This window comes from Pseudophryne corroboree, chromosome 4 (genome assembly GCF_028390025.1).
Source record: "Pseudophryne corroboree isolate aPseCor3 chromosome 4, aPseCor3.hap2, whole genome shotgun sequence".
In the NCBI taxonomy this organism is placed as follows: domain Eukaryota; kingdom Metazoa; phylum Chordata; class Amphibia; order Anura; family Myobatrachidae; genus Pseudophryne; species Pseudophryne corroboree.
In genome coordinates, this window is record NC_086447.1 from 182242126 (window position 1) to 182270050 (window position 27925).

Consider the following 27925-nt stretch of genomic DNA (forward strand, 5'->3'; position numbering starts at 1 on the left):
GCTTGGAGGAGGGTCATAGGGGGAGGAGCCAGTGCACACCACCTGATCCTAAAGCTTTTACTTTTGTGCCCTGTCTCCTGCGGAGCCGCTAATCCCCATGGTCCTGACGGAGTCCCCAGCATCCACTTAGGACGTCAGAGAAATATTATTAATATCGCCAAATAAGTGCCCCCCCTCTCTGTTTTTACCCTGTTTCTGTAGTGCAGTGCAGGGGAGAGCCTGGGAGCCTTCCTAGCAGCGGAGCTGTGTAGGAAAATGGCGCTGTGTGCTGAGGAGAATAGGCCCCGCCCCCTTTTCGGCGGGCTTCTTCTCCCGTTTTTCTGACAACCTGGCAGGGGTTAAATACATCCATATAGCCCCAGGGGCTATATGTGATGTATTTTTAGCCAGAATAGGTACTTTCATTGCTGCCCAGGGCGCCCCCCCCCAGCGCCCTGCACCCTCAGTGACCGTTGGTGTGAAGTGTGCCGAGAGCAATGGCGCACAGCTGCAGTGCTGTGCGCTACCTCATGAAGACTGAGAAGTCTTCAGCCGCCGGTTTCTGGACCTCTTCTCTCTTCGGCATCTGCAAGGGGGTCGGCGGCGCGGCTCCGGTGACCCATCCAGGCTGTACCTGTGATCGTCCCTCTGGAGCTAGTGTCCAGTAGCCTAAGAAGCCAATCCATCCTGCACGCAGGTGAGTTCACTTCTTCTCCCCTAAGTCCCTCGTTGCAGTGAGCCTGTTGCCAGCAGGACTCACTGAAAATAAAAAACCTAACAAACTTTTTCTAAGCAGCTCTTTAGGAGAGCCACCTAGATTGCACCCTGCTCGGACGGGCACAAAAACCTAACTGAGGCTTGGAGGAGGGTCATAGGGGGAGGAGCCAGTACACACCACCTAGTGGTCAAACTTTTAATTTTGTGCCCTGTCTCCTGCGGAGCCGCTATTCCCCATGGCCCTGACGGAGTCCCCAGCATCCACTTAGGACGTCAGAGAAACTGGGGGGAGACAGGATTGGCTGGTTTAAAACATTTTTTTTTACTGTTTTTATTTTTTATTATTTCTGAGTGTACTTTGTATGTATTAATATGTTCAGGGGGGGATTCAATTAGAGGAGAAGAAACGTTCCTATTACATATATTGAGATATAATAGGAATAATAAGTTGTAAAAACTGTTTTTATTAAATATGTAAAATAAATCAAATCAAAGTGTAATAAACTTATTAATGTTAGAACGCATTAAAACATGGTTGATGAAAGATTCTAATACAGGATTATCTCCCCACCCCCCCACCCCCCATTAACCCCTTCAGTGGTGTGTTTTATTAAAAAATATACACCTCCCATGGTGTGGTTTTTAAATTTAGGGAGTGCAGGGGTTAAAGTACAGGGGGGGGAATGTCCCTCCCGTGCGGGCATCACCAGCGTCAGTGCTAATTGCAAAAACCCTTACAGAGTGGGTTTTTATTTCAAAAATACACACCTACCAATGGTGTGTTTTTCAGTTCAAGGATGCAGGGGTTAAAGTGCGGTGGGGAAGGGAAGAGGGTCGATAACCCGCACGAGAACACCCGCGGGCATTGCCAGCGTCATTGCTAATTACTGCCTGATTCGCCAGAGACCGCCGTGCAACGTTCACGGCACCCGGGAATCAGCATAAGGCCAATAGGAGTCCGGGGGCGGGCTTAACTCCATAATAGCTTATACTGATTCCCGGGCATCGTCCATACTGTATGGCTGTCCCCGAGGAATCAGCCAGTACTAGTAGTATGCAGCGCTGTCCACCCCGGAAGATTTCCGTGCATACCACTGAAGGGATTAAAACATTACTGTAAAAAAACAAAACACAACAACCTAGTTAAACCTGTTTTTTGTGACAGTTTATTTTTTTCAATCATGGGTGGAGATTTATTAAATCTTGGAGAGTGATAAAGTGGAGTTGTCCATAGCAACCAAGCTGCTGTTGTCATGTTACAGGATGTGCTACAAAAGTGACAGAAGCGGATGGGATGCTATGAGTAACTACTCCATTTTATTGCTCTCAAAGATTTGATAAATCTTCCCCTAAGTTATATAAAGTAAGTAGACAATTTGTACAAACCTGAAATGTAAACAAACTCCAGTATACAGGAAGGGACAAAACAGGAGTTGAAGGGAACTTTTATATGGTTTGTAGTTTTTATACCCGGTAAAAACGAGATTTATGGTAAGAACTTACCGTTGTTAAATCTCTTTCAGCGAGGTACACTGGGCTCCACAAGGAAATAACATCGGGGTGTAGAGTAGGATCTTGATCCGAGGCACCAACAGGCTCAAAGCTTTAGACTGTTCCCAAGATGCACAGCGCCGCCTCCTCTATAACCCCGCCTCCGTGCTAGTGAGCTCAGTTTAGTTAACCAGCCCAATGCAGTAGCAGGTACCAGAGACGACAACCGCTCGTAGCCAATTACACCACACACTCACCGCAGGAGAGGGTGCCAGCGGTATGCCAATACCAACTCAAAAAAGCTAAATGCGTCAGGGTGGGCACCTTGTGAAGCCCAGTGTACCTCGCAGAAAGAGATTTAACAACGGTAAGTTCTTACCATAAATCTTGTTTTCTGCTGCGGGATACACTGGGCTCCACAAGGAAATAACATCGGGATGTCCAAAAGCAGTTCCTTACGGGAGGGGATGCACTGTAGCGGGCACAAGAACCCGGCGTCCAAAGGAAGCATCCTGGGAAGCGGCAGTATCAAAGGCATAGAACCTAATAAACGTGTTCTTCAAGGGCCACGTAGCCGCCTTGCACAATTGTTCAAGGGTCGCACCACGGTGGGCCGCCCAAGAAGGTCCAACCAACCGAGTAGAATGGGCTTTGATGGTAGCAGAAACCAGGCGACCAGCCTGTACATAAGCATGTGCAACCACCATTCTAATCCATCTGGCCAATGTCTGCTTAGAAGCAGGCCAGCCACGTTTGTGAAAACCAAACAACACAAAAAGAGAATCGGATTTCCTAATGGAGAAAAGTTCTCTTCACATAGACACGGAGAGCCCGTACCACATCCAAAGACCGCTCTTTGGAAGACAACTCAGGAGAATTAAAGGCCGGAACCACAATCTCCTGGTTAAGGTGGAAAGAAGACACCACCTTGGGTAAATAACCCGGGCGTGTCCGAAGAACCGCCCGGTCACGGTGAAAAATCAAATAGGGGGACTTATAGGATAAGGCACCCAAGTCCGAGACCCTTCTAGCTGAAGCAATAGCCAGCAAAAACAACACCTTAAGGGAAAGCTACTTAAGCTCAGCAGAGGTAAGAGGCTCAAACGGAGACTCTTGTAAGGCCTCCAAAACCACCGACAGATCCCAAGGGGCTACAGGTGGCACATAAGGAGGCTGAATCCTCAGCACACCCTGAGTGAATGTATGGACATCAGGTAGGGTAGCGATCTTTCTCTGAAACCACACCGACAAAGCAGAGATGTAAACCTTGAGGGAGGCCAGACGCAGGCCTAAATCCAGGCCTTGTTGAAGAAAGGCCAACAATTTGGCCGTACTAAACTTGAAAACGTCACGATTGTGAGACGCACACCAAGTAAAGTAAAGCATTCCAGACCCTATGGTATATCCGAGCAGAAGCCGGCTTACGGGCCCTCAACATAGTTTGAACGACCGCCTCAGAAAAACCCTTGGCCCTCAGGACGGAAGCTTCAAGAGCCATGCCGTCAAAGCCAGACGGGCCAAATCCTGGTAAACACAAGGGCCCTGAACGAGGAGGTCTGGTCATTGTGGAAGTAGAAGGGAACGATCCAACGAGAGGCCCTGTAGATTGGAGAACAAGTGCCGCCTGGGCCACGCTGGAGCGACTAGAAGTAGGTTTCCTCCTTCTTGCTTGAACTTCCGTATTACTCTGGGCAGGAGGGACACCGGAGGGAACACATACGGCAGCCGAAAGATCAACGGGATTGATAGACCATCCACGAACGCTGCTTGAGGATCCCTTGTCCATGTTCCGAAAACCGGAACCTTGTGATTGTGTCGAGACGCCATCAGGTCCACATCTGGGAGACCCCACTTGTCCACGAGAAGTTGAAACACCTCCGGATGTAGGCTCTATTCTCCGGCGTGCACGTCCTGACGACTGAGATAGTCCGCCTCCCAGTTCAGAACACCCGGAATGAACACTGCTGATATGGCCGGCAGATGGCGTTCTGCCCACTGAAGAATCCTTGATACTTCCCTCATTGCCATGCGGCTTCGAGTGCCGCCCTGATGATTGATGTACGCCACCGTGGTGGTGTTGTCCGATTGTACTTGAACAGGTCTGTTCTGTATCAGATGCTGGGGCATTGTCAACGCATTGAACACTGCCCGCAGTTCCAGGATGTTTATCGGGAGTAGAGACTCCTCCTTGGTCCACCGACCCTGGAGAGAGTGTTGTTCCAACACCGCACCCCAACCTCTCAGACTGGCATCCATCGTCAGCAGGACACAGTTGGATATCCAGAAGGGATGACCCCTGCTCAAACGTTGGTCCTGAAGCCACCAGCTCAGTGACAGATGGACCTCCGGCAGGCTTATCAGTTTTTGAAGCTGGCTGACGGGCGGCCCAAGCACGCTTCGGTCTGGGCTTGGCAGGTCTGGAAGCACGGGCTTGCTTTGGGTACGCCTGACCTTTTGCTTTACCTGGAGTACGAAAGGGCCAAGGGAAAGTACTTTTAGCCTTCTGTGTGGAAGGAGCCGTACTAGGTAGGCAGGCTGTTTTAGCGGTAGCCAGGTCAGCCACAATCTTAATGAGGTCCTCTCCAAAGAGAATGTCTCCCTTGAAAGGAAGAACCTCCAGGGTTTTTCTGGAATCCAAATCCACCAACCAGGATCTCAACCAAAGGATACGTCTGGCCAAAACGGATGCAGTAGCAGGCTTGGCCGCGAGCACCCCGGCATCGGAGGCCGCCTCCTTAAGGTACAGAGAAGCCGTGGCAATATATGAGAGATATTGTCGAGCATGCTCACAAATATCCGAAGGCAGTTCCGCCTCGAGTTCCTGAGCCCACGCCTCAACAGCCCAAGTTGCTGCAATAGTTGGCCTTTGAACAGCCCCAGACAGGGTATAAATCGCTTTTAAACAGCACTCCACCCTGCGATCCGTCGGTTCCTTCAGAGAGGTGACGGTAGTTACTGGTAGGGCAGAGGAAACAACCATACGCGCCACATGAGAATCTACAGGCGGAGGGGTTTCCCAATTTTTACATACCTCCGCAGAGAGAGGATAGCGAGCCAACAGTTTCTTATTCAGTGTAAACTTTGTCCCCGGATTCTCCCAGGATTCCTGACTTATTTCAATCAGGTGTTTAGAGCATACTTGCCTACCTGACCCTCTCCATGAGGGAGAAAATGCTCTGTTCCTGGACTTTCCTGGTCAGTATGATTGCCATCACCTGTGGTGAAACACCTTTCTTATCAATTAACTAGCTCACCACAGGTGATGGCAATCATACATTACCAGGAAAGTCCAGGAACAGAGCATTTTCTCCCTCATGGAGCGGGTCAGGTAGGCAAGTATGGTTTAGAGTAGGGTAGAACCTGCTTAACCACCTTCTTACACTTAAACCTATCAGGTTTCTTGGAGACAGTCTGAGGCTCAGCATCATCAGCCACCTGAAGAGTGAGCCGTATAACCTCAATCAAGTCCGAGACATCCACGGATGATTTCCCCTCCCCATCTGAAACATCAGCGTCAGTGTCCGAGGGGTCAGTATAAGCACCGTCCTCCTCGGAGGACGTGTCAGTTAAGGCCGCGGATCGGGAGGAGGTAATAGCCCTTTTAGAAGACGACTTAGTCTTATGTGGGAGAGAGTGATCCCTTAGATTTGGACATGGATCGGTTCAAATGCTGTAACCGAGTGGAAAGCTGATCCGCCCATGGCGGGTTCACAGCGGGGACCATAATCTGTGGTAATGGCACAGGTGATACCACAGGGGGTGTCAATTTAGTTACAAGCGTGTTTAACAATGAGGAAAATGTACCCCAAGGTGGTTTTTGTGATGCCCCGAGTGCTACAGACCCACTGGGGGGCAAGGAAGCCCCTGAACCAGAACTCTCAGCTGCTAAATTATACTCCATTCCGTCAGTGGCCTCACTACCACGCAGTGTGGGAGAGGCCCCAACGTCGTTGCCACGTGTAGCAGACATAACAATGCTCACAGTAATGGGCAACCCGGTACAAACAGTTATTTTATATTTAGTAGCACTATACCTAGTAAGAACTCTCAGAATAACAGCCGCAACCGGCACAGACCGAGGGTCCAACAGGAATAAAATATATATGGTGACTATAATTCACAAGTAAAAAATACTCCAGTAGTATATCTTGTGAGTCAAACCTATATTATCAGAGAAAAACCTGAAACACTTGGCCCCCACGGGTATAGTAATATAGGAATAGCACGCTGAATGAAATACCCTGCAATAAGGCAACCACCAGCAGCTACATGCACACACACGTATATAGTCACAAGCGTACCATGCAGTAAAAGATGCGGGGGGTAATGGTACAAATGTCCCCCTTGACCTGTGCCACGATAAAAAAAAACACCCCGGTGGCTAGTGGAACAGCAGCCCAGTAACCTGTGTCCACGCCAGCGCTCGCGCGGGCCCCCCTCCTACGTCTGCGCGGGATCGCGGTGTACAGCATGGCACAGAAGACCCTTAACTCCCCCTTGACAGCGGCCCCGCGATCCGGGAGACGGCAGCGTGTGTGAGACTCACTGGAGGACAGAGGAAGAAAAGCCGGCACCTCCGCTGCAGTCACCCGGCAACCGCAGTGCGGGAGTATACAACGCCGCTGGGGGTGATGGAGCTGCTGCAGGAATGTCTTCTGACACAGCCTGCTGCAGCCCTCGGTACAATCCTCTTCTTCTTGTTAAGCTAAAGCTAAGAAATAGGCTGCCTGAGGCAGCCCCCTGTTAAGTGACCTGCTACTGCAGGCACCAACTACAAACTGAGCTCTCTGGCATGGAGGCGGGGTTATAGAGGAGGCGGCGCTGTGCATCTTGGGAAAAGTCTAAAGCTTTGAGCCTGTTGGTGCCTCGGATCAAGATCCTACTCTACACCCCAATGTTATTTCCTTGTGGAGACCAGTGTACCCCGCAGCAGAAAGGAAATATATGTAAAGGATGTGTTCATTTGCACTTCATACTAGATCTTAACTAAAAAAAATGGTACAGAGGACACCTAAACTAGCTTTATTGTAAGTATAATATCAACACACACATATGAGCAGTGGCTGATTTTGCCTATGGGCTGCAGGATTGCAGCCCTCCCCAGGTAAAATCCGACACTTTAGCACTGAGACTGCACTAGCTTCTCTAGTGATTTCCTATTGGAAGTCCTACCTGCCAGACAGAGACACTACAGGCAGTCCCTTGGGTGGTTTTCCTCCCTCCACGACTGCCAGACTGTAGGAAGCCATTTTCTGCCTTTCAGGAAGCCCTAGCTGGCTTCTACGGACTGCAGCCGATCAGTCCATAGAAGCCGGCAGCGGAGCCAAGGGAGCAGGGCCGTCTATTCGTATGGGCTCAATGGGCTCTTGCCCAAGGGCCCCAGGAGTATAAGGGCCCTAGGCTGATAGCTGAGGGTCCCCTCTTTCCAGGGGTACCAGATTTTTGAAAATCGGTCCTGCGGAACCGGAGATATTCAACTTGAAAGCAGTGGTCCCCATCCAAGCCTGTTAATATTTTGGGTTCTGTATGACTTAGAGTTTTTCTAAGGGTATAATCCAAAAGCTGGGACTCTCCGCTTTTTGTGGACACTGACAGCTTGTCTCTACTATGCTCAGAACCAGAGATATCAGCCTACAAGCAGCCGGTCCCTGCTCCAGCTCCACACGCCTAATATTCAGTTTTAGATTTTCGTTGGTGAATTGCTCTGGTTCCTGAACTCTGATCCCCAAGTCCCCAGTACCTCCTGAAAGTTGGGACTCTGTAGTTTTTTTTATCCCATTCAAAGCTAAGAAATATATTTTCAGGAACTTGAGATATCTGCAGTCAAGCAAGCTGCCCTCCTACCAGAAAATGATAACTATTAAGCCCACTCCACTATCCACCCCTCCCTTACGTATTAAACACCCCCTACCACCCTGGGAGTCATGAACCAGGGCTTCATCATTTAGCCCAATACCCCCTTCTACAGTTTAGCCCCATCTGTGCGGTAAAGGAGTAATTACCAGCAATTACTGCTCCAAGTCCTACATGCTGAGTGGAAGACAGAACACCCCCTACCGCCCGCGCGACATCAAGGCTGCCGCTGATAGCACCCCCCACCCCTACCGCTGGAGGATAGGTAGGGGGCCCAGTGCATAGCTGTGCCCAGGGGCCTACACTGTTGTTAAGATGGCCCTGCAAGGGAGGAAGGACCCAGCAGCACGGCCAGCGGCAGCCTCCGTCCACCACCAAGATAGGAGCCACTGCTGCATATGAGCATCTTTAAATTAATCCTCTCTTTAGTTTAACTAGGCTAGTCTAATTTTACAGTATGCTAACATTTACAAGAACTTGCTTAAGTAAAAAGCATGCATTAATCTTCTCTGTTGATAATGCTAGTTTTGCTTTATAAGCAGTGTACACAGTGCCCTCTACTGGATGACATGATGTTTGCACTTTCTGAAACAAATTCAAGTACTGCATTCAACAAAAAATGCAAATTTTGAGATTCAAATTATGTAGACGCCTTAGGACCAGGGACGTAGCAAGGGTGAAATGAGTGGAGCTTGAGCTCCAGGCGCCGCTGGGGACAGAAGGCGCCGGCTCCCTGTAACACAGCTGGGAACCGGGACTCGAGGTAGGAGGAGATGACGAGAAGAGAGGGAAGGGGTGGCCACCACACTGCCTGCATGTTCCATGTTACTGATTGCAGTGCAGAGAGTCCAGTGCAGTGTAGTGTGGTGTATTGTTAGGGAAGTGGGGAGGTTTGGAGGCTTGTCAGAAGATAGATGCTTCCTGGCTATCAGGTATCTGCATTCAGTGATCTGGAACATGCAGGCAGTGTGGTGGCCACCCCTTCCCTTTCCTCAGTCCTTTCCTTCTACCCACGGAGGTCAATCACATAGAAGCTCCACCCGTCCAGGCTAGAATGAGGAGCTGCTCTGCTGCTGCCCTCTTAGTGAGAATTAATGTGTGTATGTGTGTGTATGTGTTTATGTCTGTGTATACTGTGTGTTTATGTGTATATGTACGTACGTACGTAAATGTGAGTGTTTGTGTGTAAATGTGTGAAGATGTCTGTGTGCATGTCTGTGTTTATGTGTATACATGTATATGTGTGTGTGTGTGTGTGTGTGTGTGTGTGTGTATATATGTGTGTGCTTATGTATGTCTGTGTGTATATCTTTGTATACAGTGTGTGTGTGTGTGTGTATATCTGTGTTTATGTATGTCTGAGTGTATATGTGTGTATCTATGTGTGTATTTGTGTGTATGTATATGTGCATACTGTATATCTGTGTGTGTGTGTGTGTGTGTTTGTTTATGTATGTACAGTATGTGCCTAAATGTGTGTGAATCTATGTATGTGTGGTGGTGGTAATGGGTGAGGCCGCCGTGATATGACCCTGCTCCGGGTGTCATGTCTCCATGCTACGCCTCTGCTTTGGACACCTCCCAACACTGCATGCTAGTTACCCTTTATAAGGCCTCAACTAGCTAATCAATTAGCTCTGCAAAGGGAGGACAACGAGACCCCTAAAGGTCAGGATAAGCGAGCATTTAAGAAACATTAGAAATAGTTTAGCTACTCGTGCCTTGTCCGACCATTTTCGCACGACCCACAACAAATGTACATCTGCCATTAAAAGATTTTTGGGAGTACAGTGGGTAAAGGGACATTGGAGACAAAGAGATCTCCCGACCCAATTAGCCAAGGCAGAGATGCGACATATATATGAATGCAGCACTTTAAAACCAGGGGGCCTTAATCTCGACTTTGAAGTGAAATGGTTTTTGTAGAGATTGTCACCTGAGGTTGGGATTGGGTCACAATGCACTATATGGTGATGCATTTGATCTGTTGGTGGATGCACATCTTTGTATTGGATGTAACCCTCCTTCTTTTAAGCACTTCTTTTAAGCACTTTAATCAAGTGTGAATTTCACTTGATGATTATTAATTCCCTGTTTATATATTTTCTTGGTACTGGATATTGTTGGAAAACATGAATCTAAACTGATGGGAGACTATATACATCCAAAGAACGATGACAGCTAATATAAAGAATGAAAACCGCGGACACGCGTTGCCATGGAAACAGCTGAACGGGGCAGCGGAAGTGACGTATGCGTTGCCATAGAGACAACGGAGTATGGCAGCGGAAATGACGGTGGGATGCCAAGAGGCTCACGGGACTTGTAGTGAGGGGAGCCGCTGATGTTTGCGATGTTGATTGGAGGGAGAGCGGGAACGGAGGCGGGGCGCGAACAGGCTCACGGGACTTGTAGTTTGTGAGTGTATAGGAGCCATCAGCGCCCGCACCGCCGCCATGGGACGAGAGGGGTTTTTTTCTAAGCGGAAATGACGATGGGAGGATTATGGGAATTGTAGTCTCATTAAATTTATGTGATTCACCTGGGCCCGCCGCACTGTGATTGGCGGCAGGGTATTTAGAAAGGGAGGAAATGATGGAGGATGTTATATCACTGGAAGCCTTGATAAAGACCCGATGTAAAGGGGAGAAACGCATTGGCTATATACACCTGAACACTGGAGGGAGAACCTGGGCTTTTAACCAGACGGAAGGTGAAGGAGGTGCTGCAGCTGCTGTGGACTTATATACTTAAAACGCCTTTTTTCATCTATATCCGGTAATTGCCCACCTTTGGACTCCCCATGTGGATATTCTATTTGCTGCTAGACACATTGCACTTTGTGTTATATCTCTTTGCTGCTACTGCATTGATTACTGTGTGTGGACTTTTATTAATGTTTTTGTGTGTGCATATTAAATGTTTTTAATTTACAAACGTTAATGCACTCTTTGAAATTGTGCTTCACTATATGCACTTTCTTTTCCTCTGTTTTGGAATTTCACGCATGAGGACTACTGACTACAGTGGCTCTCTGATCTTCATCTGATGCGCTAGGTTGTATGTATCGGTGCCATATTGTTCTTTTCTAGCTCTGCAAAGCAGTTAGTCCTGTAGGTCACCATAGTTCCTGTACAAAACTATTTTATATATTGTATGTTTCCTATTAGGGTCATTTTACGGTTACGTACAGGACATACTTTGCACGATGGATATAATATTAAAGTTCCTAACCATGCTTATTTTTTAGGTAGAAAAACATGTTCTCTGTTATACCCAGCACAATATAATTTTGTAAGTCTATGTTGAAAACTCAAAAGGTACACAACTGAAAATTTTCATTACAGTATGGGACAATTTTCATGGAACGGCCGATTACTTATTTTTTAATACAGTTATTTGACTACAAAGCTTTAAAACCTATACATCACACACAAAGCACACATAAATCACACACCTTGTGATTATCCACATTGTCCCCTTCTCTCAGACGGTTGGGATCTATCTCACACGGCTTGGGGGAATCACATATCTAAAATACAGAGTCCACGGTTACAATGTTACAAACACTTTTATAACAACCATACTGCAATGAGGTATTGCTCTTCTTTATGGAAAACAAATGCACAGCAATTTTACAGGTGACAGAGCTGAGGCCTTACAAAGACAATTACACATGACATAACACATTGCAAATATGAATTACAGTGACTTCTATACAATAGCACATGACTGGAACTACTGTGCAGATACGATGCTATTGTTCCTGATGAAATGATGCCTACATAATTAATTTTGTTGAGCCATAATTATTATTTTTGTGTTGTTGTTAATATTATTATTATTATTATTATTATTATTGATTTTTAAAACACCAGTGGGGGAAAGAGGACATGCACAAAGTCAGATAAGAGTTAGACAAAACATAAGCAGATATGAAATAGAAAAAGTCTGGAGGGCCGTGCTCATGAAAAAGGTTATATTTAAATTGAAAGAGTACACAGCTGAAACAAGAGTAGTGAGTACAGCTCAGAGTGGAGATTTGGAGAGTTGTGCGTAGTACAAGTGGGTGGGAATATTAGTGTGGGTAGTACAGGTGGAAGTAGGGTAGGTGTGAGGGTGCATTATTGTGGGTAGTAAAGGTGGGAGGAGGGTAGGAGTGAGGGTGAATTAGTGTGAGCAGTGCAGGTGGGAGTAGGGTGGGTTTGAGGGTGCATTAGTGTGGGCAGTAAAGGTGGGAGGAGGGTCAGTGTGAGTGTATTACTTTGGGAGTAGGGTAGGTGTGAGGGTGTATTAGTGTGGGTGGTACAGGTGGGAGTAGGGTAGGTGTGAGGAGTATTAGTGTGGGTAGTACAGGTGGGAGTAGGGTACGTGTGAGGGTGCATTAGTGTGGGTGGTACAAGTGGGAGTGGGGTAGATGTTAGGGTGCATTAGTGTGGGGGGTACAGGTGGGAGGAGGGTAGGTGTGAGGGTGTATTTGTGTGGGTGGTACAGGTGGGAGTAGGGTAGATGTGAGGGTGTATTTGTGTGGGTGGTACAGGTGGGAGTAGGGTAGATGTGAGGGTGTATTAGTGTGGGTGGTACAAGTGGGAGTAGAGTACGTGTGAGGGTGCATTAGTTTTGGTGGTACAAGTGGGAGTAGGGTAGTTGTGAGGAGTATTAGTGTGGGTGGTACACGTGGGAGTAGGGTAGATGTGAGGATGTATTAGTGTGGGTGGTGCACGTGGAAGTAGTGTAGGTGTGAGGGTGTATTAGTGTGGGTGGTACTGGTGGGAGTAGGATAGGTGTGAGGGTATATTAATGCGGGTGGTACAGGTGGGAGTTGGGTAGGTGTGAGGGTGAATCAGTGTGGGTGGTACAGGTAGGAGGAGGGTAGATATGAGGAGTATTAGTGTGGGTGGTACACGTGGCAGTAGGGTAGATGTGAGGATGTATTAGTGAGGGTGGTACACGTGGGAGTAGGGTAGGTGTGAGGGTGTATTAGTGTGGGTGGTACTAGTGGGAGTAGGATAGGTGTGAGGGTATATTAATTTGGGTGTACAGGTTGGAGTAGGGTAGGTGTGAGGGTGAATTAGTGTGGGTGGTACAGGTGGGAGGAGGGTAGATGTGAGGAGTATTAGTGTGGGTGGTACAGGTGGGAGTAGGGTAGATGTGAGGATGTATTAGTGTGGGTGGTACACGTGGGAGTAGTATAGGTGTGAGGGTGTATTAGTGTGGGCGATATTGGTGGGAGTATGATAGGTGTGAGGGTAAATTAATGTGGGTGGTATAGGTGGCTGTAGGGTAGGTGTGAGGGTGAATTAGTGTGGGTGGTACAGGTGGGAATCGGGCAGGTCTGAGGGTGTATTAGTGTGGGTGGTACAGGTGTGAGTAGGGTAAGTGTGAGGATACATTAGTGTGGATAGTACAGGTGGGAGTAGGGTAGATGTGAGGATGTATTAGTGTCGGTGGTACAGGTGGGAGTAGGGTAGGTGTGAGGGTGTATTAGTGTGGGTGGTACAGGTGGGAATAGGGTAGGTGTGAGGGTGTATTAGTGTGGGTGGTATAGGTGGGAGTAGGGTAGGTGTATTAGTGTGGGTGGTACAGGTGGGAGTAAGGTAGATGTGAAGGGTGCATTTGAGTGAGTAGTATAGGTCGGAGTAGTGTAGATGTGTGGGTGGATTAGTGTGGGTGGTACTGGTGGGAGTAGGATAGGTGTGAGGATATAAATGTGGGTGGTACAGGTGGGAGTAGGGTAGGTGTGAGGGTGAATTAGTGTGGGTGGTACAGGTGGGAGGAGGGTAGATGTGAGGAGTATTAGTGTGGGTGATGACTGTGGGGTAATCTGATTAGGTATATAGTAGACAAACCCTATTGATTTCTAGTGGATGATTACCTGGCAGGTCTGTTGATTTGTGGTCAAATTTGCCAACTGCCCAACGTCGACTGCGATTACAAAGCATATGGGTTAGATTACCTGTAATTTTCTAACCTGACTGGTTGCTGTAGGTGTGAGGGTACATTAGTGTGGATAGTACAGGTGGGAGTAGGGTAGATGTGAGGATGTATTAGTGTGGGTGGTACAGGTGGGAGTAAGGTAAATGTGAGGGTGTATTAGTGTGGATGGTACAGGTGGGAGTAGGGTAGGTGTGAGGGTGTATTAGTGTGGGTGGTACAAGTGGGAGTAGGGTAGGTGTGAATATGTATTCGTGTCGGTGGTACAGGTGGGAGTAGGGTAGGTGTGAAGGTGCATTTGTGTGGGTAGTATAGGTAGGAGTAGGGTAGATGTGAGGGTGCATTAGTGTGGGTAGTAAAGGTGGGAGGAGGGTCGGTGTGAGGGTGCATTAGTGTGGATAGTACAGGTGGGAGTAGGGTAGATGTGAGGGTGCATTTGTGTGGGCAGTATAGGTGGGAGTAGGGTAGATGTGAGGGTGCATTAGTGTGGGCAGTAAAGGTGGGAGGAGGGTCGGTGTGTGGGTGGTACAGGTAGGAGTAGGGTAGATGTGAAGGTGTATTAGTGTGGGCGGTACAGGTAGGAGTAGGGTAGATGTGAGGGTGTGGGTGGTACAGGTGGGATTAGGGCAGGTGTGAGGGTGTATTAGTGTAGGGAGTTTAGGTGGGAAGAGGGTCGGCATGAGTGTGTATTAGTGTGGGTAGTATAGGTGGGAGGAGGGTCGGTGTGAAGGTCCATTAGTGTGGGTAGTACACATGGGAGTAGAGTAGATGTGTGTGTTTATTAGTGTGGGCAGTGTAGGTGGGAGTAGGGTAGGCTAGGTTAGTGGTGAATTGATTAGCACATATGTAATGTATGTGGGATAGCAGAGTAAAAAAGTTGATGACTGTGGGGTAATCTGATTAGGTATATAGTAGACAAACCCACTGGTGAGTAATCCTACTGCACCAATCTGTCCAATCTTTTTCAAAAAAGCACTGATGGCAATTTCTGAAAACGATACTACAGGTAACTGGGAGAAAATGTGTTGTTACCCAGAACAATCATTTATTTCTAACAGTGGCCATACAAATGGAGTAATTGAATATGTTGACACAGGGATTTAGGCAATATATCAGCACTCTTCTCTCTGGCTGAGTGGCCGGCTGACATCTGATTTCAGGTCAGCTTCACCTGCATATTTCCACTATGCCCAATATTGGTCCTATTGATTTCTAGTGGATGATTACCTGGCAGGTCTGTTGATTTGTGGTCAAATTTGCCAACTGCCCAACGTCAACTGCGATTACAAAGCATATGGGTCAGATTACCTGTGATTTTCTAACCTGACCGGTTGCTGTACGCAACATTGTTTCTTCAGTCACCTATTGTCCCTCATTTAAAGCTCATGCAGAGCTGAACATATGCATGTGCGAGTACACAAGTTTGGATGATGTGTACACACCTCAGGCGCATCTTTACAATTGTGCCTCTCACTTAGTCAAAGTTCAGTGAGGGCGCACCATGGCTGTGTCACTGGAGCTGCGGGATGTAAGCATGACTTCAACTGTTTATAGACATATTTTTGCACAGGTGTAACTGCACACAGAAGATGATAATGTTGATAACAACAACTACCAAGCAAACCAAGAGTACAGATAGAATGCAGTGCTGGAACAGATGTGCCCAATTTCCATCCAACTGTAAGCTGAGTACACACCATGCAAGTTTGCGACCCACCAATGCAATGTTAAAGATAATCGAGGTGCGTGGCCTGGATCTAGCTCTGTGCAGACGTGCAGTCTCAGAGCTCCTGTTGCCAGAGGCCTGTTTTATGTTATGTAATTGGCCCCTGCGGCTCATATCGCACAAACTTGATCTGCCCCCGGCCCTGCTTGGCGTGCAGGTCTTGGGGAGGCTGGAGTGTGGTCCCTTGTAACGCCGGACGGCCGAGGCCTACCTCCCGCGCTGGGATCGGGACCTTGAGTTTGGGGCCTCCCCGGACGTGAGCTTCGGGAGCGTGCCGGAGCCGGACCGGGATCAGTTCCCCCGCTGCCTCTCACCTGCTCTGGATCTCCGGGACCAGCGGCGAGACCGGGGCTCCCTTGTCTGCCCTCCTGAGCCGCGGCGTGTCTACTTCTGCCCCTCTCCTCCCGGCGGCCATCTTGCTGCACCCGACCTCCTCCTCGGCTGCTCCGTCCCGCTCAAGCGAGCGCCGGCCGCGCTCCTGCACACCCCGGATCGTCTGGACGTCTTCCCACGGTGGGGTGGAGCGGTCTGCTGCCTTCCTGGGAGCTCCGGCCGTTCGCGGCCTATACGAGAACTGGGAGCCGCGGCCTGGATTTGTGCCTCCTCCCCGCCGGAAGTGCCCTATCGACGTGGAACCCCGTCGCTGGCCTCTCCTCAGCCTATTTGCACTCCTGGGCGGCCAAGATCAACTGTCTGCTCCTCTCCTGCCTGCTGGCCCCTACACTCTGCCACTGAGGTGTCCCTGGAGGGAAGTGTGTTCTAACTTCTTTCAGTCCAGCACTGTTTCCCTATCACCGAGGGCGCAGTGCTGCTGGATTCTAGCTGTGTCTCTGATCTCTCACCCCTCTCTCCCGGCTGGGAGCCTACCGTATGGGTGCTGCAGGCTGGGGATGATCCTCTGCCTGGCCTTGTGTGACACAGATCTTCTGATGTAGTCCAGACCGCTTGTACGCCACCACCCTTGTTCTTTATGCTTACCTAACTCTCCGCCATATATTCTACGAGATCCTGAGCTTTTTTTTATTATCGCCGCCTCGCCTGCGGAATCACATTTCATTAGAATGCCTCCAAAAAAGGTTAAAGGGGTGCTGCCTCCCAGAGTATCTTTTCCATCTCAGAAAGCAGCCCCTGCCGCCTCTTCTCTACAGAAGTCCTCGGTTGTCGCTTCTGCACAAGATACCCCCTGCAGCCCTGCCTCTGTGCCAGGGTTTGACCCTGACTCTGATGCCCCTCTCACGGTCAAAACTCTGTACCAGGCCCTCTCAGCGTTTAAATCTGAGTTGACTCAAGATCTAACAGCCGATGTTCGGGAGGTTAAGACGGAATTGCACGCTATAGGAGAACGTAAAGACCATCTGGAACGGAAAGTAGAGGAACTGGTCTCGTCTCATAATGACCTCATAGCGGCCCACGATCAGCAGCAAAGTGACCTTGAGGCGTTTAAACTCAATATTGCAGATATAGAGGACAGATCTCGCGTAATAATATCAAGATCCGAGACATTCCAGACTCCGTGCAGAATTCTGAGCTGGAGAATTACACTACCGCGCTATTCCAGAAGCTCCTGCCTAGAGCCGACCCCAGAGAGCTGCTTATAGACAGGATTCATAGACTGCCTAAACCACGCTCAGTTGCCCCCTCGCTCCCGAGAGATACGCTTATGAGAGTGCATTTCTTTACAACCAAAGAACGCATCCTGAAAGCGGCCAGAGAGGCGGGTGACTCCGAATCTGATGTGCTTGGCGGATTACAGCTTTTTCCGGATTTCTCTGCCCTGACTTTGGCCAAACGACGATCGTTCCTCCCTATTACTTTGGCACTTCGCGACCAAGAGATCACTTGTAGATGGGGTTTTCCGGTGAAGCTCGTCATCTCGTATGAAAATAAGTTCTACACAGTGACATCATTGGAGGCTGGAGTCAAATTACTGGCGGAGTGGGATCTCTCTGTTACGGTGCCGCCTGGATCCAAGAAACAGTCAACGCTCCAATCGGAATGGTTCATCGCCTGAAGTCGACTCCTTCAGCTCTGGCTTTCACTATGGACTTTATTCCGTACCGCTGTCATAGAAGGGACTCAGTTATTATCCTTGATGCGGTCACGTGAGTTACCCTGCTTGTAGTTGTGTTAATGGAGTTCCATCTCCGTGTTTATAACTTAGAGTATATGTATCTGTTTCTTGTTCTAATTTGTGCTGCTGGTAGGCGTATTTGCTCCTGCTTTCTTTTCTTTTTTTTCTTCTTGTTCAGCCTCATGGGTGGTGGCGCTAGGCCACATGTTCCCCCCTGGTAATACACTACTGCATTTTTTTGCTTTCCTTGCTGTAGTTATGCCGACCCGATGTACTGGGTCGTTTTGGTTTGTTCTTTTCTTCTCCCTTCCCTTTGCCTTCCCCCCCCCCCCCCCCTATGTTATGATATAGGTATTCGTTGTCTGAGACAAGTTTTTCTTTATATGTATCAAGGTCATTCACCGCCCACAACATGCATTAGTTTGCTTCGATGGTTCAGGTTTTATCCATGAATGTTAAGGGGCTGAATTCCCCTAATAAGCGAAGGCTGGCTTTGGGTTATTTTGCTAGGCATAAAGCGAATATTGTCACGTTGCACGAGACCCACTTTTCATCTGTAGCGCCCCCTATTTTTAAAGATCGCAGATTCCCTTTGGGTTATTTTGCTAACGGCCCCTTTAAGGGGAACTGTGTGGCTATATTGTTTAGGAATTCCATCTCCTTAACCTTGCATTCTCAGATAGCCGATAAAAATGGCCAGTATCTTATATTGAGCGGCCTTTTAAATGATAAGCCGGTTACTCTGGTCTCAGCATATGCCCCGAATTCAAACCAAGTTGCCTTTTTCCATAAGTTATGTGTGGCTATTCAGAAGATTCGTACTGGCTCCCTTCTTCTCACGGGGGACTTTAACTTAGTCCTTGACCCTAAATTGGACAGGTCTCCCAGGTCCTCTCCCTCCTCTTCAGCCTCCCCCAACGCCCCCTCTTTAGCCTTTCGTAATCTCTTAGCTGAATTTGACCTCTACGATATTTGGCGAGTGCAAAACCCTACTGGCCGGGAGTACACTTATTATTCCCCCGTCCACAACTCTTACTCCCGTACTGATTTTATGTTTTCGGATAAATGAACCCTTCAGTTTGCCAGATCCATGGACATTCTCCTTATAACTTGGTCAGACCATGCCCCGATGACTCTTAAATGGGATGTTGCAAGTCAGCATTCTCCCACCCGCCCTTGGAGACTCTCTCCTGACTTGCTGACTAATCCCGTCTCAAAAAAAAAATTATAGTTGATAGTATCTCGTCCTATATGGAATTGAATTCCCCCTCAGACACGTCCACCCTGAACTTTTGGTGCGCACTTAAGGCCGTTACTAGGGGAGCAGCGATACAGGCAGGAGCGCAGCTCCAAAAACTTAATCAACAACGCCAGACCGATTTGGAGCTTAAGTTGAAGGAGCTAGAGGACAAAAATCAATCTAGGCCTACGAAAACCCTACAGAAGGAGTTATCCGACACTAGGTCTCAACTCCAGAAATTACTTATGGCGCGCACCCAGGCCTCACTAAATAGGATGCGTCAGAAATTTTATTTAGCAGGGAACAGGCCAGGGAAAATGCTTGCCCGTAAGCTTAGAGCGCAGCACGCTCGGAATAGAATCAGGCTTATTGTGTCCCCCACAGGCGCCAAAATTTCGAACCCGCTGGAGATATCGAACCAGTTTGCCAACTTCTACTCCCAACTTTATAACCTCTCGACTGATCCCTCTACCCCTCAGCCCACTCCCTCTTCTATCAACTCCTTCTTAGCTGATTTAAGATTCCCTTCTATTTCAGACGATCAATTAGTATTACTGAATGTCCCTTGGTCCGTATCGGAAACCCTTCAGGTGATCAAGTCCCTCCCTCAGGGTAAAGCGCCGGGCCCCGATGGCTTTATTAATGACTTTTATGTGTCACTCCAAGACCTCCTAGCTCCCTCTCTGGTGGCAGTCTACAATGACATTACCTCTCGAGGCACCCTCCCTGAGGAGATGCTCGAGGCACGTATTGTCACGATCCCCAAACCGGGCAAAGATTTGACCTCTTGTCAAAATTACCGTCCCATTGCGCTATTGAACAGGGACATTAAAATATATGCTAAATTAATAGCTTATCGATTGAATGCCCTCTTCCCCTCCCTGATACATCCGGACCAGGGTCGGCTTTATCCCGGGAAGACAAGAGTCTGATAATACACGCAGGGTTTTTAACCTTGTAGATTCCCTGGCCCCTAAGCAAGGCCTCCTTCTGCTATCTTTGGATGCAGAAAAGGCCTTTGACCGCTTAAACTGGTCTTATATGCGAGAAGTTCTTTTAAAATTTGGCCTTCGTGATCGCATCCTTTCTTCGATATTAGCCTTGTATAGCTCCCCGTCGGCCCGGGTTTTCAGTAATGGTTTTTTATCTTCCCCTTTTCCAATTTACAATGGCACCCGCCAGGGCTGTCCTCTCTCCCCTCTCATTTTTGTCCTGGCCATTGAGCCTCTGGCAGCTAAGCTCTGAGCGGACCCGCAGTTCCCTGTACTGCGGTTAGGCTCCTTCCTTCACAAACTGTCTGTTCGTGGACGATGTTCTTTTATTTGTAACTGACCCTTGCACTACACTCCCCCATTTACACAACATTTTCGATTTGTACTCTGCAGCATCCCATTATAAATTAAACGCCTCTAAGACCGATGCACTGCCCATTAATCTCACCCACTCCTTGACCTCCTTACATGCTAAGTATCCTTACAATTGGCAAATGTCCTCGATACGATATTTAGGTATTTTCATCCCCCCATCTACCTCTTCTGTTTTTGAGGTTAATCTGCCTTCTCTGTTGTCCTCCCTTCAGCTGTTCACCAAATCATGGCTCAATTATAAAATATCTTGGTTGGGGCGTCTGGACGCTTTTAAAATGTCGTTGCTCTCCAAACTAATGTTCCTGTTCCGTACTATTCCTTTTATCTTCCCAAAGAAATATCTAGATAAAGCCACTGCAATCCTTGCCAATTATATATGGTCTTCGCGCCCGCCTAAACTTGCTCATGCGAGGATGTCTCTACCGAGGAGAGTCTGTGGCCTGGATATGCCTAATCTTTCACTGTACCAGGAGGCCTGCCTCTTGGCTCAGATTAAAGATTTCTGTAGAGATGCGCGTCCGGGGTGGACGTGTCTGGAGGAAACGGCTTGCCCTCGTTTTCCCCTGAAAGACCTCTTCTGGCTGCCCAAATCCCTTCGGCCACAGGGCTTAAGCCTCCTTCCATCTACCCGAGCCACGTTACAGGTCTGGGACAAATTGACTATGGCCATATCCTCCTCTTATCATAATATGTCTTTAGTATCGTTACGTACGGTGGCCATAGTCCATAATCTTAATCTGTCAAACTGGCGTTCCAGGGGGGTGGGGGTCCTGGGAGACTTGTTTAATGGGTCTGTGCTTGCCTTCTTTTCTGATATTCAGGGACGCTTCTCTTTGCCTAACTCTGAGAGGCTTCGATACTATCAAATCCAGCACTGGTGGAATAGCCTCCACCTTACTCTCGCATGTCTTAGGCCGACTCTTTAATGTTACTTCTAAGGGTGAGATTTCCTTCTGGTATAGAGCATTACTGTCACTGATCCCTGTTTCTAAATCTAAAGCCCAAATCAGGTGGGAGGTGGATATTGGCTGTATCCTACATGATTCTCAATGGCAGAACATTTTTTTGTCATCTTTTACTATGTCTAAATGCCTGAATCACTCCGAAATGCATGTCAAGTTACTACACAGATTATTCCTCACACCTGATAGGTTGCACACGATTTGGCCTGCATGTTCGAAGTTTTGTTGGCGTCTATGTGGAGAGGTGGGCCACCTCTTCCATATTTTTTGGACATGTCCCCATATTCAACTGTACTGGGTGGAGGTATTTGGGCTAATCAATAAAGTTCTGAAGCTTGATTTGTCCCCTTCCCCCCTTATAGCTTTATTAAATGTGTACCCGCGATCCGTGGGTGCTCATTTGCATTATGTTTTAGGGCATATCTGTCTCGCTGCATGTGCGGCTTTAGCCCAAAACTGGAAACAACCCACATCACCTCCCCTATTGAAGGTTATACACAAAATCCAGCTGCACTTTTTGATGGAGACTGAGCACATCCCATACTCCTTCTCCGCTAAATCCCCCTTGGTTTGTTTGATGCCTTGGCATCTGTTTATCACGGAGGGTGAGGGCGCTACACTGCTACTACGTTCCCCTTCCCCAGACATGCACTCTCCTGACCTCTCGGCTGATGAGGTCCCACCTCCCTAAACCTGGGATGGCCTCCTTTTTAGTGCTGTATATATAATGTCCCCAATGCCGCCTTTCTCCTTTTTTTTTCTTCTCTTTATTGTCTTCCATTGTTCCAGGTTCACTGCAATTTCTTTGATGTACCTGTTTAACTGACTGTGAACTGTTTGTACATGTTTGCCATTATATTGTCTCATGTATTCGTGTACCTATTCCCCCCCTTCTTCCTTTTGTACCCCTGTTTTGCAACACAAAAAATTCAATAAAAACTATTGATGTTAAAAAAAAAAAAAAGATACATCGAATCCACCGTACATACTACACGATCTGCTATGCAATGAAGTAATGTACCATAACATGCTGCATTTAACCTGCGACGGTCATGGTATCGTCGAATTGCAGTGCAGCACATTCAATGGAACGATTGATTGAACAACGAATATTCAATGTGTACGATATATCATTTTAATCTGCGTCAGAACAATATATCGTACCATGGATTGCACAGTGTGTAACCAGCTTAACTGGTAAAGTGCTCAAGCAATCTGGCTCAAAGCAGGTTAAGTGAAATTCCCTATTATTCTTAGAGACCGTAAAATGGTTTACACAGCAATTATACAGACAGTGGTCTAAACGGGGATCAGCTTATAGGCGTTGCTGTGACAATTTTAACGCATGAAATGTTAACATAGTTTCTGAGGTTGAAAAAAGACAATTTGTCCATCGAGTTCAGCCTATTTGTGGACTCCTACACTGTATTAATTTTACGGCTAATTATATCTGTTGTGAATGTCAGACGTTATGTATATTCCCTTTTTTTCCCCCTAGTGCATGATCTACCCACCATAACCCTGTATACCCTTATCCATAAGGAATTTGTCTAGCCCATTTTTAAAAGTATTGACCGAGTCCGCCATTACTACTCTCTCAGGAAGGGAATTCCAAACACGTATTGTCCTTACAATGAAGAAACCTTTTCTCCTCTGTGTGCGAAATCTCCTCTCCTCTAACCTAAGCGGATGTCCACGTGTCCTCTGTGTCGATCTTATAAAAACCAGATCCTCCGCAAGCTCTGCATATTGGTGGTCATTCAGAGTTGATCGCAGCCAGCAACTTTTAGCTGCTGCTGCGATCAATATACCACGCTTATGGGGGAGTGTATTTTAGCTTAGCAGGGCTGCGATCGCTTGTGCATCCCTGCTAAGCTACAAAAAATTCAAGCAGTTTCAGAGTAGCCCTGGACATACTTACTCTGTGCGATGATCCCTGCGATGCTGAAGCTGCTTCTGACGTCAGACATCTGCCCTCCGTTGGTCTGGACACGCCTACGTTTTCAATCCACTCCCCGAAAATGGCCGCCAACGCTGTGGAGACGCCCAGGACCGCCTTGTTCCTGTCCATCTTCTTAGCGGTCCGCTCTGCGACCGCTTTGTTCTCTGGACGTGTCGTAACCCGGCGACCCCTGTGACTGGACTCCTTAGGGCAACAGTGGACAATCCGCGGCACTCGAGCCGCATGCGGCTCTTTCAGTGGCGTGATGCAGCTCCCGCACCCAGAACTGCTCCTGACACTAACAGCCTGCCTGCCTCCTCTGACAGGCGCGTAGCTGTCCAGAGGAGTCTTCACACTGCTCCGCTCCATGTGCAATGTGACGTCACATCACAAAATGAGAGGCGGAGCTCAAGGCAGCGGGCAGCCTTGTGGAGAACACGGTCGCGAACGCCGGAGGATCAAAGGGACAGTCTCCCAGGTAAGAGTTGTGTGAGAGCCAGTGGTGGTGGTGGTGGGGTGCTGCCAAAGATCCGTGGAAGGCTTCTGCCTTAGAGCCAGTGGGAGGGGGGCGGGCTGACTGAGAGCGGAGGGGATTGCTGCCTGAGTGATGTGCTTCCTGAGAGCTGGTGGCGATTTCTTGAGTCGGCAAGGGACTGGCTTTTTCTATGTATTTTATGTGGATATGGCCATTTCAATGTTTTTTTTTTATTTTGGATCTTACTTTTTCAATATACTTTATGTGGATGTGGCTTTTAAAATGAATTTAATGTGGATCTGGCCCTTTCAATGTATTTTATGTTGGACCTGGCTTTTTGAATGTATCTTATACCGGGGCGAGGCCTAGCGGGCATAAGGCCACACCTAATTTTTGAACGCGCGCATGGTGTTTGCTCTCTGACATACCCAAATCATTTTCTTGGCTCTTTGTCACCGACTGATTGACCACCCCTGCCTTAGAGCTTTGTTTCTATTCACTGTGTTACAAGGAAAATTTGTTTTTTTTTGAATTTGTATGAAAGGTTTTATATATTTGTGCTGTCTCTCAGAGAACAACCATTTGAGTGGAAATAGCTCCTGGAGCACCTGCCATTTCCCTTGGTGATGTTTTGTTTGTTTTGCTTAGGTTTTTTTGTGCTTGCAAGCAAGAACTATATAAAATACATACTGTACTGTTTATACAGATACACACACATTCATGCAAATAAACATGTATGTGTGCAACATTGCAGTAAAGGGTATAATCAGTAAATCAGACAAGCGACATATACAGAAATAATCTGTCCCATAGGTTGTAGATTACCTCATCTATAACATTCTTCAGTGTGACTTTCAGATAATGGTTGCCAACAATCTTCATTGTCTCATCCATACAACGAGTCGCTAGAGAATTTCCCCGGAAGATGGTATTGACTTCTCTGTAAAACAAACGGTTTGCTTAAGAAGGATCAAAGCGGTTGTTATTGGAGACATTTTAACCACTTAATTAGCGCGATTTCATGGGATGCGACAGTAGCCAGCTGGGTTTTCCCTGACAGTGCATCCCATGCGACCATGGCGTCCCGCTGCATGCCCAAGCTTTTACAGAAGTAATGTGTTCTGCAGATGTGTAGAACAGATTTCTTCCTGCTCCCCCAGCGCCCTGGCAGTGATGTAGCAGGTGGAGAGGAATCCTGATGCCACAATGGAATTTCATGAGACTAGGAGCTGGTGGAGTTTATGTCACTAAGGATCTATTGTATTGGGGGAAGAGATTATTTCACATTGGGGACTTATGGACATGGGGGGGAAGGGGATTTCTAGAGACAGTCTGGGAATTAATTTTTTTCTAATATATTATTTAAATGCAATTTACATATTTTTAAAAATATACTTTTAACTTAAAATTAAAAAAAATGTTTAAGTGCCTTTTAGTAAATAAATTATATTCAGTTAATTGCTCAGTGTATAGCTTGCCGAGTACGCACTGTGTGTCATTCAGGTCAAGTTGTGCGATGGTCGCCACAAATGGCACTAGCTTCTGGTGGTGGAGAAGGAGTCGGACCAGAGGGAGAACAGCATCATTCTTATCCCTGCAAACCTCTCCCAGGATAAAGGCAGCGGATGCAGTGATGGGCTGAAATAGAGAGGGATATAGGGATATAAACATATATTTACATTTTTATTGCTCACTTTAGAGCCTGTTAAATATTAACCTGTATGTCTGGGGAATTCACCATCAGCTTTCTGAGAGTGGTATAATGCTCGGACGTCAGCACATAGTCCTCTGTATAACAGATGCTCAGTCTCAGGGACCCTGGGTCGTCATACTTGGAGGATTTGCTCCCGTTGTCTTTAGGCTGGAGAAGATACCTGAAAACAAAGAGTGCCAGAAGGTGTCACTGTCACTACTACAGATATCATTAGGTAGGGATATGGGGCCTGTTTCACATGTGGTTGGAGTAGCTATCGTTGGTGCTTACATGGAAGTAGCAGCGATAGCTCTAATATGGTAATGCAGTGCGGGCCATCACACCTCCTGCTTGCATTAGTGATCCAAAATGCATCTTAGAACGCATCGAAAATCTGCGACACCATCAGCCGACTGCAGGACTCATGGGGTAGCACAAGCTGAACCCAGCAGATACAAGTAAGAGGCCAGGAAATCTCAGAGATACTGGCCTAGTCACTCCTCCACAACGGCGGCAACACGCCTCCGTTTTGGCAAATGGAGGCCATACCGACCGCTAACATGCGCAGTACGGGTTCAGAGAATGTGCTATGTATCAAACATTGGTACTTTGCAGACTCCGTCCACATCTGAATAAGACCCACTGTTCAGTGCACTGCGCACTTCAATAAAAACACAAGTGGCTCATTTCTATTAGCCACCTGCATGGACCTGCCTTAAAGTTTACACATAGCTGATCAGATCAGCATCTCTAGCTATAGGTACCCTTTTCCAGAAGACTGAATTCCATGTAATTCTACAATTTGTTCTCTTTGTTCGTTGAAAATCCATCACCAACTCACGATGACTGGTCAGAGCAGGAGAAGTACAGCTCTCTGGCCAATCAAGACAGTCCCAATAATTTCTTTGGAGAGTGCCCACTAGTGACACACACAACCCTCTAGCCTGGCACATCAATATCTGTTCCTGGCATAAACAGGCGCTGCTATTGGCCAATGCTGGACTGGGAACTGCCAATCCTCGGTATAGCTGCTGGTGGGTGAGGTACCAGAGCTGGCAATGTTTGTGCTGGGATGAGCATGTATGGGGGAGTGTGCGTAGGTGTCATGAGGTGAAGGAGGGGAGAAGGTCAAGGGAAGGGGTTATGTGGGGTTGAGGGGGAGTTATTGATCACACAGCCTCCCCTCGCCAAGGGCCAGCAGTCATGTAACTACGAATCCCAGCTATCTTCTAAGGTAGGGCCTGCTGGAACGTGTAGACCAACAGCATCTGCCTCTGTGTTGACCTATATTATATATGAGACAGTATCTAAGGCTGGGTACAGGGGTGCTAGTCTCTGGGGAAGGGGGTGAGTTATCAGCACTGCTCTCCTGGAGTTGTTCGTTATGGGTGTCAGTGTGGATTAGGGATCACAGACCCCGAGGATGGCCTGTCAGAATGGGTGGCTGCAATATACACTGTCACCTGGGTATTGAGGGTCAGGGTGGGCACAGGAGGTAGGCTCACAAGAAGCATGGTGCTATAATGCAGCTACTGAGAGTAGCTGTGCGGAGGAGAGAGGACTTCAGAGAGATCAGAGTATCCTTTATTATTCTTATTACCAGTTATTTATATAGCGCACACATATTCCGCAACACTTTACAGAGAATATTTGGCCTACACGTCCGTCCCTGCCCCAGTCAAGCTTACAATCTATATTCCCATACACACACACACACTGGGTTCATTTTTGTTGTGAGCCAACTGATCTACCAGTACATTTTTGGATTGTGGGAAGAAACCCACGAAAGTACGGGGAGAACATACACTCTCCACACAGTTAGGGCCATGGTGGGAATTGAACCCATGGCCTCAGAGCTGTGAGGCAGTAAACTATTACACAATCCGTGTTGCCCATTTACTCTACACAATTACTGTGCGTCTGCCCCCACCTGGCACAGTGTCCTTCCCCCATGCAGCGTACCTGGGGAGCTGTTGCCCGGGCAGGACGATGGTCTGTGCATGCACTGTAGGAGACCAGCAAGGGCACAGTGTTACCCTCCTGGAAGTCTCCCCAAAACAAGCAGCACTCAGTGACTCACAGGCTGGCGGGCAAGGTGTCTAATGCTGGCTTAAGTGTCACCAGTGAGCCAAGCGTTTCTGGTGGACAGGTGTTCTAATTGGTATAGGGATCCCCACAAGTTTGTTGCCCTGGGCATCCATAAACCTGAATCTGGCTCTGCCCCTTAGTTCGGCGGGGCTCCATACGGGACAAGTTACGTTGTTGCATTGTTTATTTTTTGCCATGGTCCATAAATGCCTGCCGGGAATGAAGAGAACCAATCACTTTGGAATTTCTTAGTAATAAAACTGTGAAAATGAGGGGTGTGCGGGTGTTTTATTCTTCTAAAGATAATGCAATGTGTGTATTTTGGCATTATTTCTATTATAGGTGTAAACGGGCCCTTGATGTCTGGCCATGCTGGTGACGTGAAAA

General features: G+C 47.7%; 1 protein-coding gene across 2 annotated transcripts in view; it reads right to left on the reverse strand.

Moving 5' to 3' along the window:
- Positions 1 to 27925, reverse strand: part of RASA2 (RAS p21 protein activator 2) — a 308508-nt gene that overhangs the window by 83105 nt on the left and 197478 nt on the right. Inside the window, exons 10-13 of one of the 2 annotated variants that reach the window (XM_063915624.1) lie at positions 25496 to 25631; positions 25247 to 25395; positions 24583 to 24697; positions 11498 to 11572 (exon numbers count right to left, since the gene is read on the reverse strand). In XM_063915624.1, coding sequence (XP_063771694.1) covers positions 11498 to 11572; positions 24583 to 24697; positions 25247 to 25395; positions 25496 to 25631 — 475 coding nt within the window. Of the gene's footprint in view, positions 1 to 11497; positions 11573 to 24582; positions 24698 to 25246; positions 25396 to 25474; positions 25632 to 27925 lie in introns of both variants that reach the window. The other variant, XM_063915623.1, reaches the window with a different exon arrangement.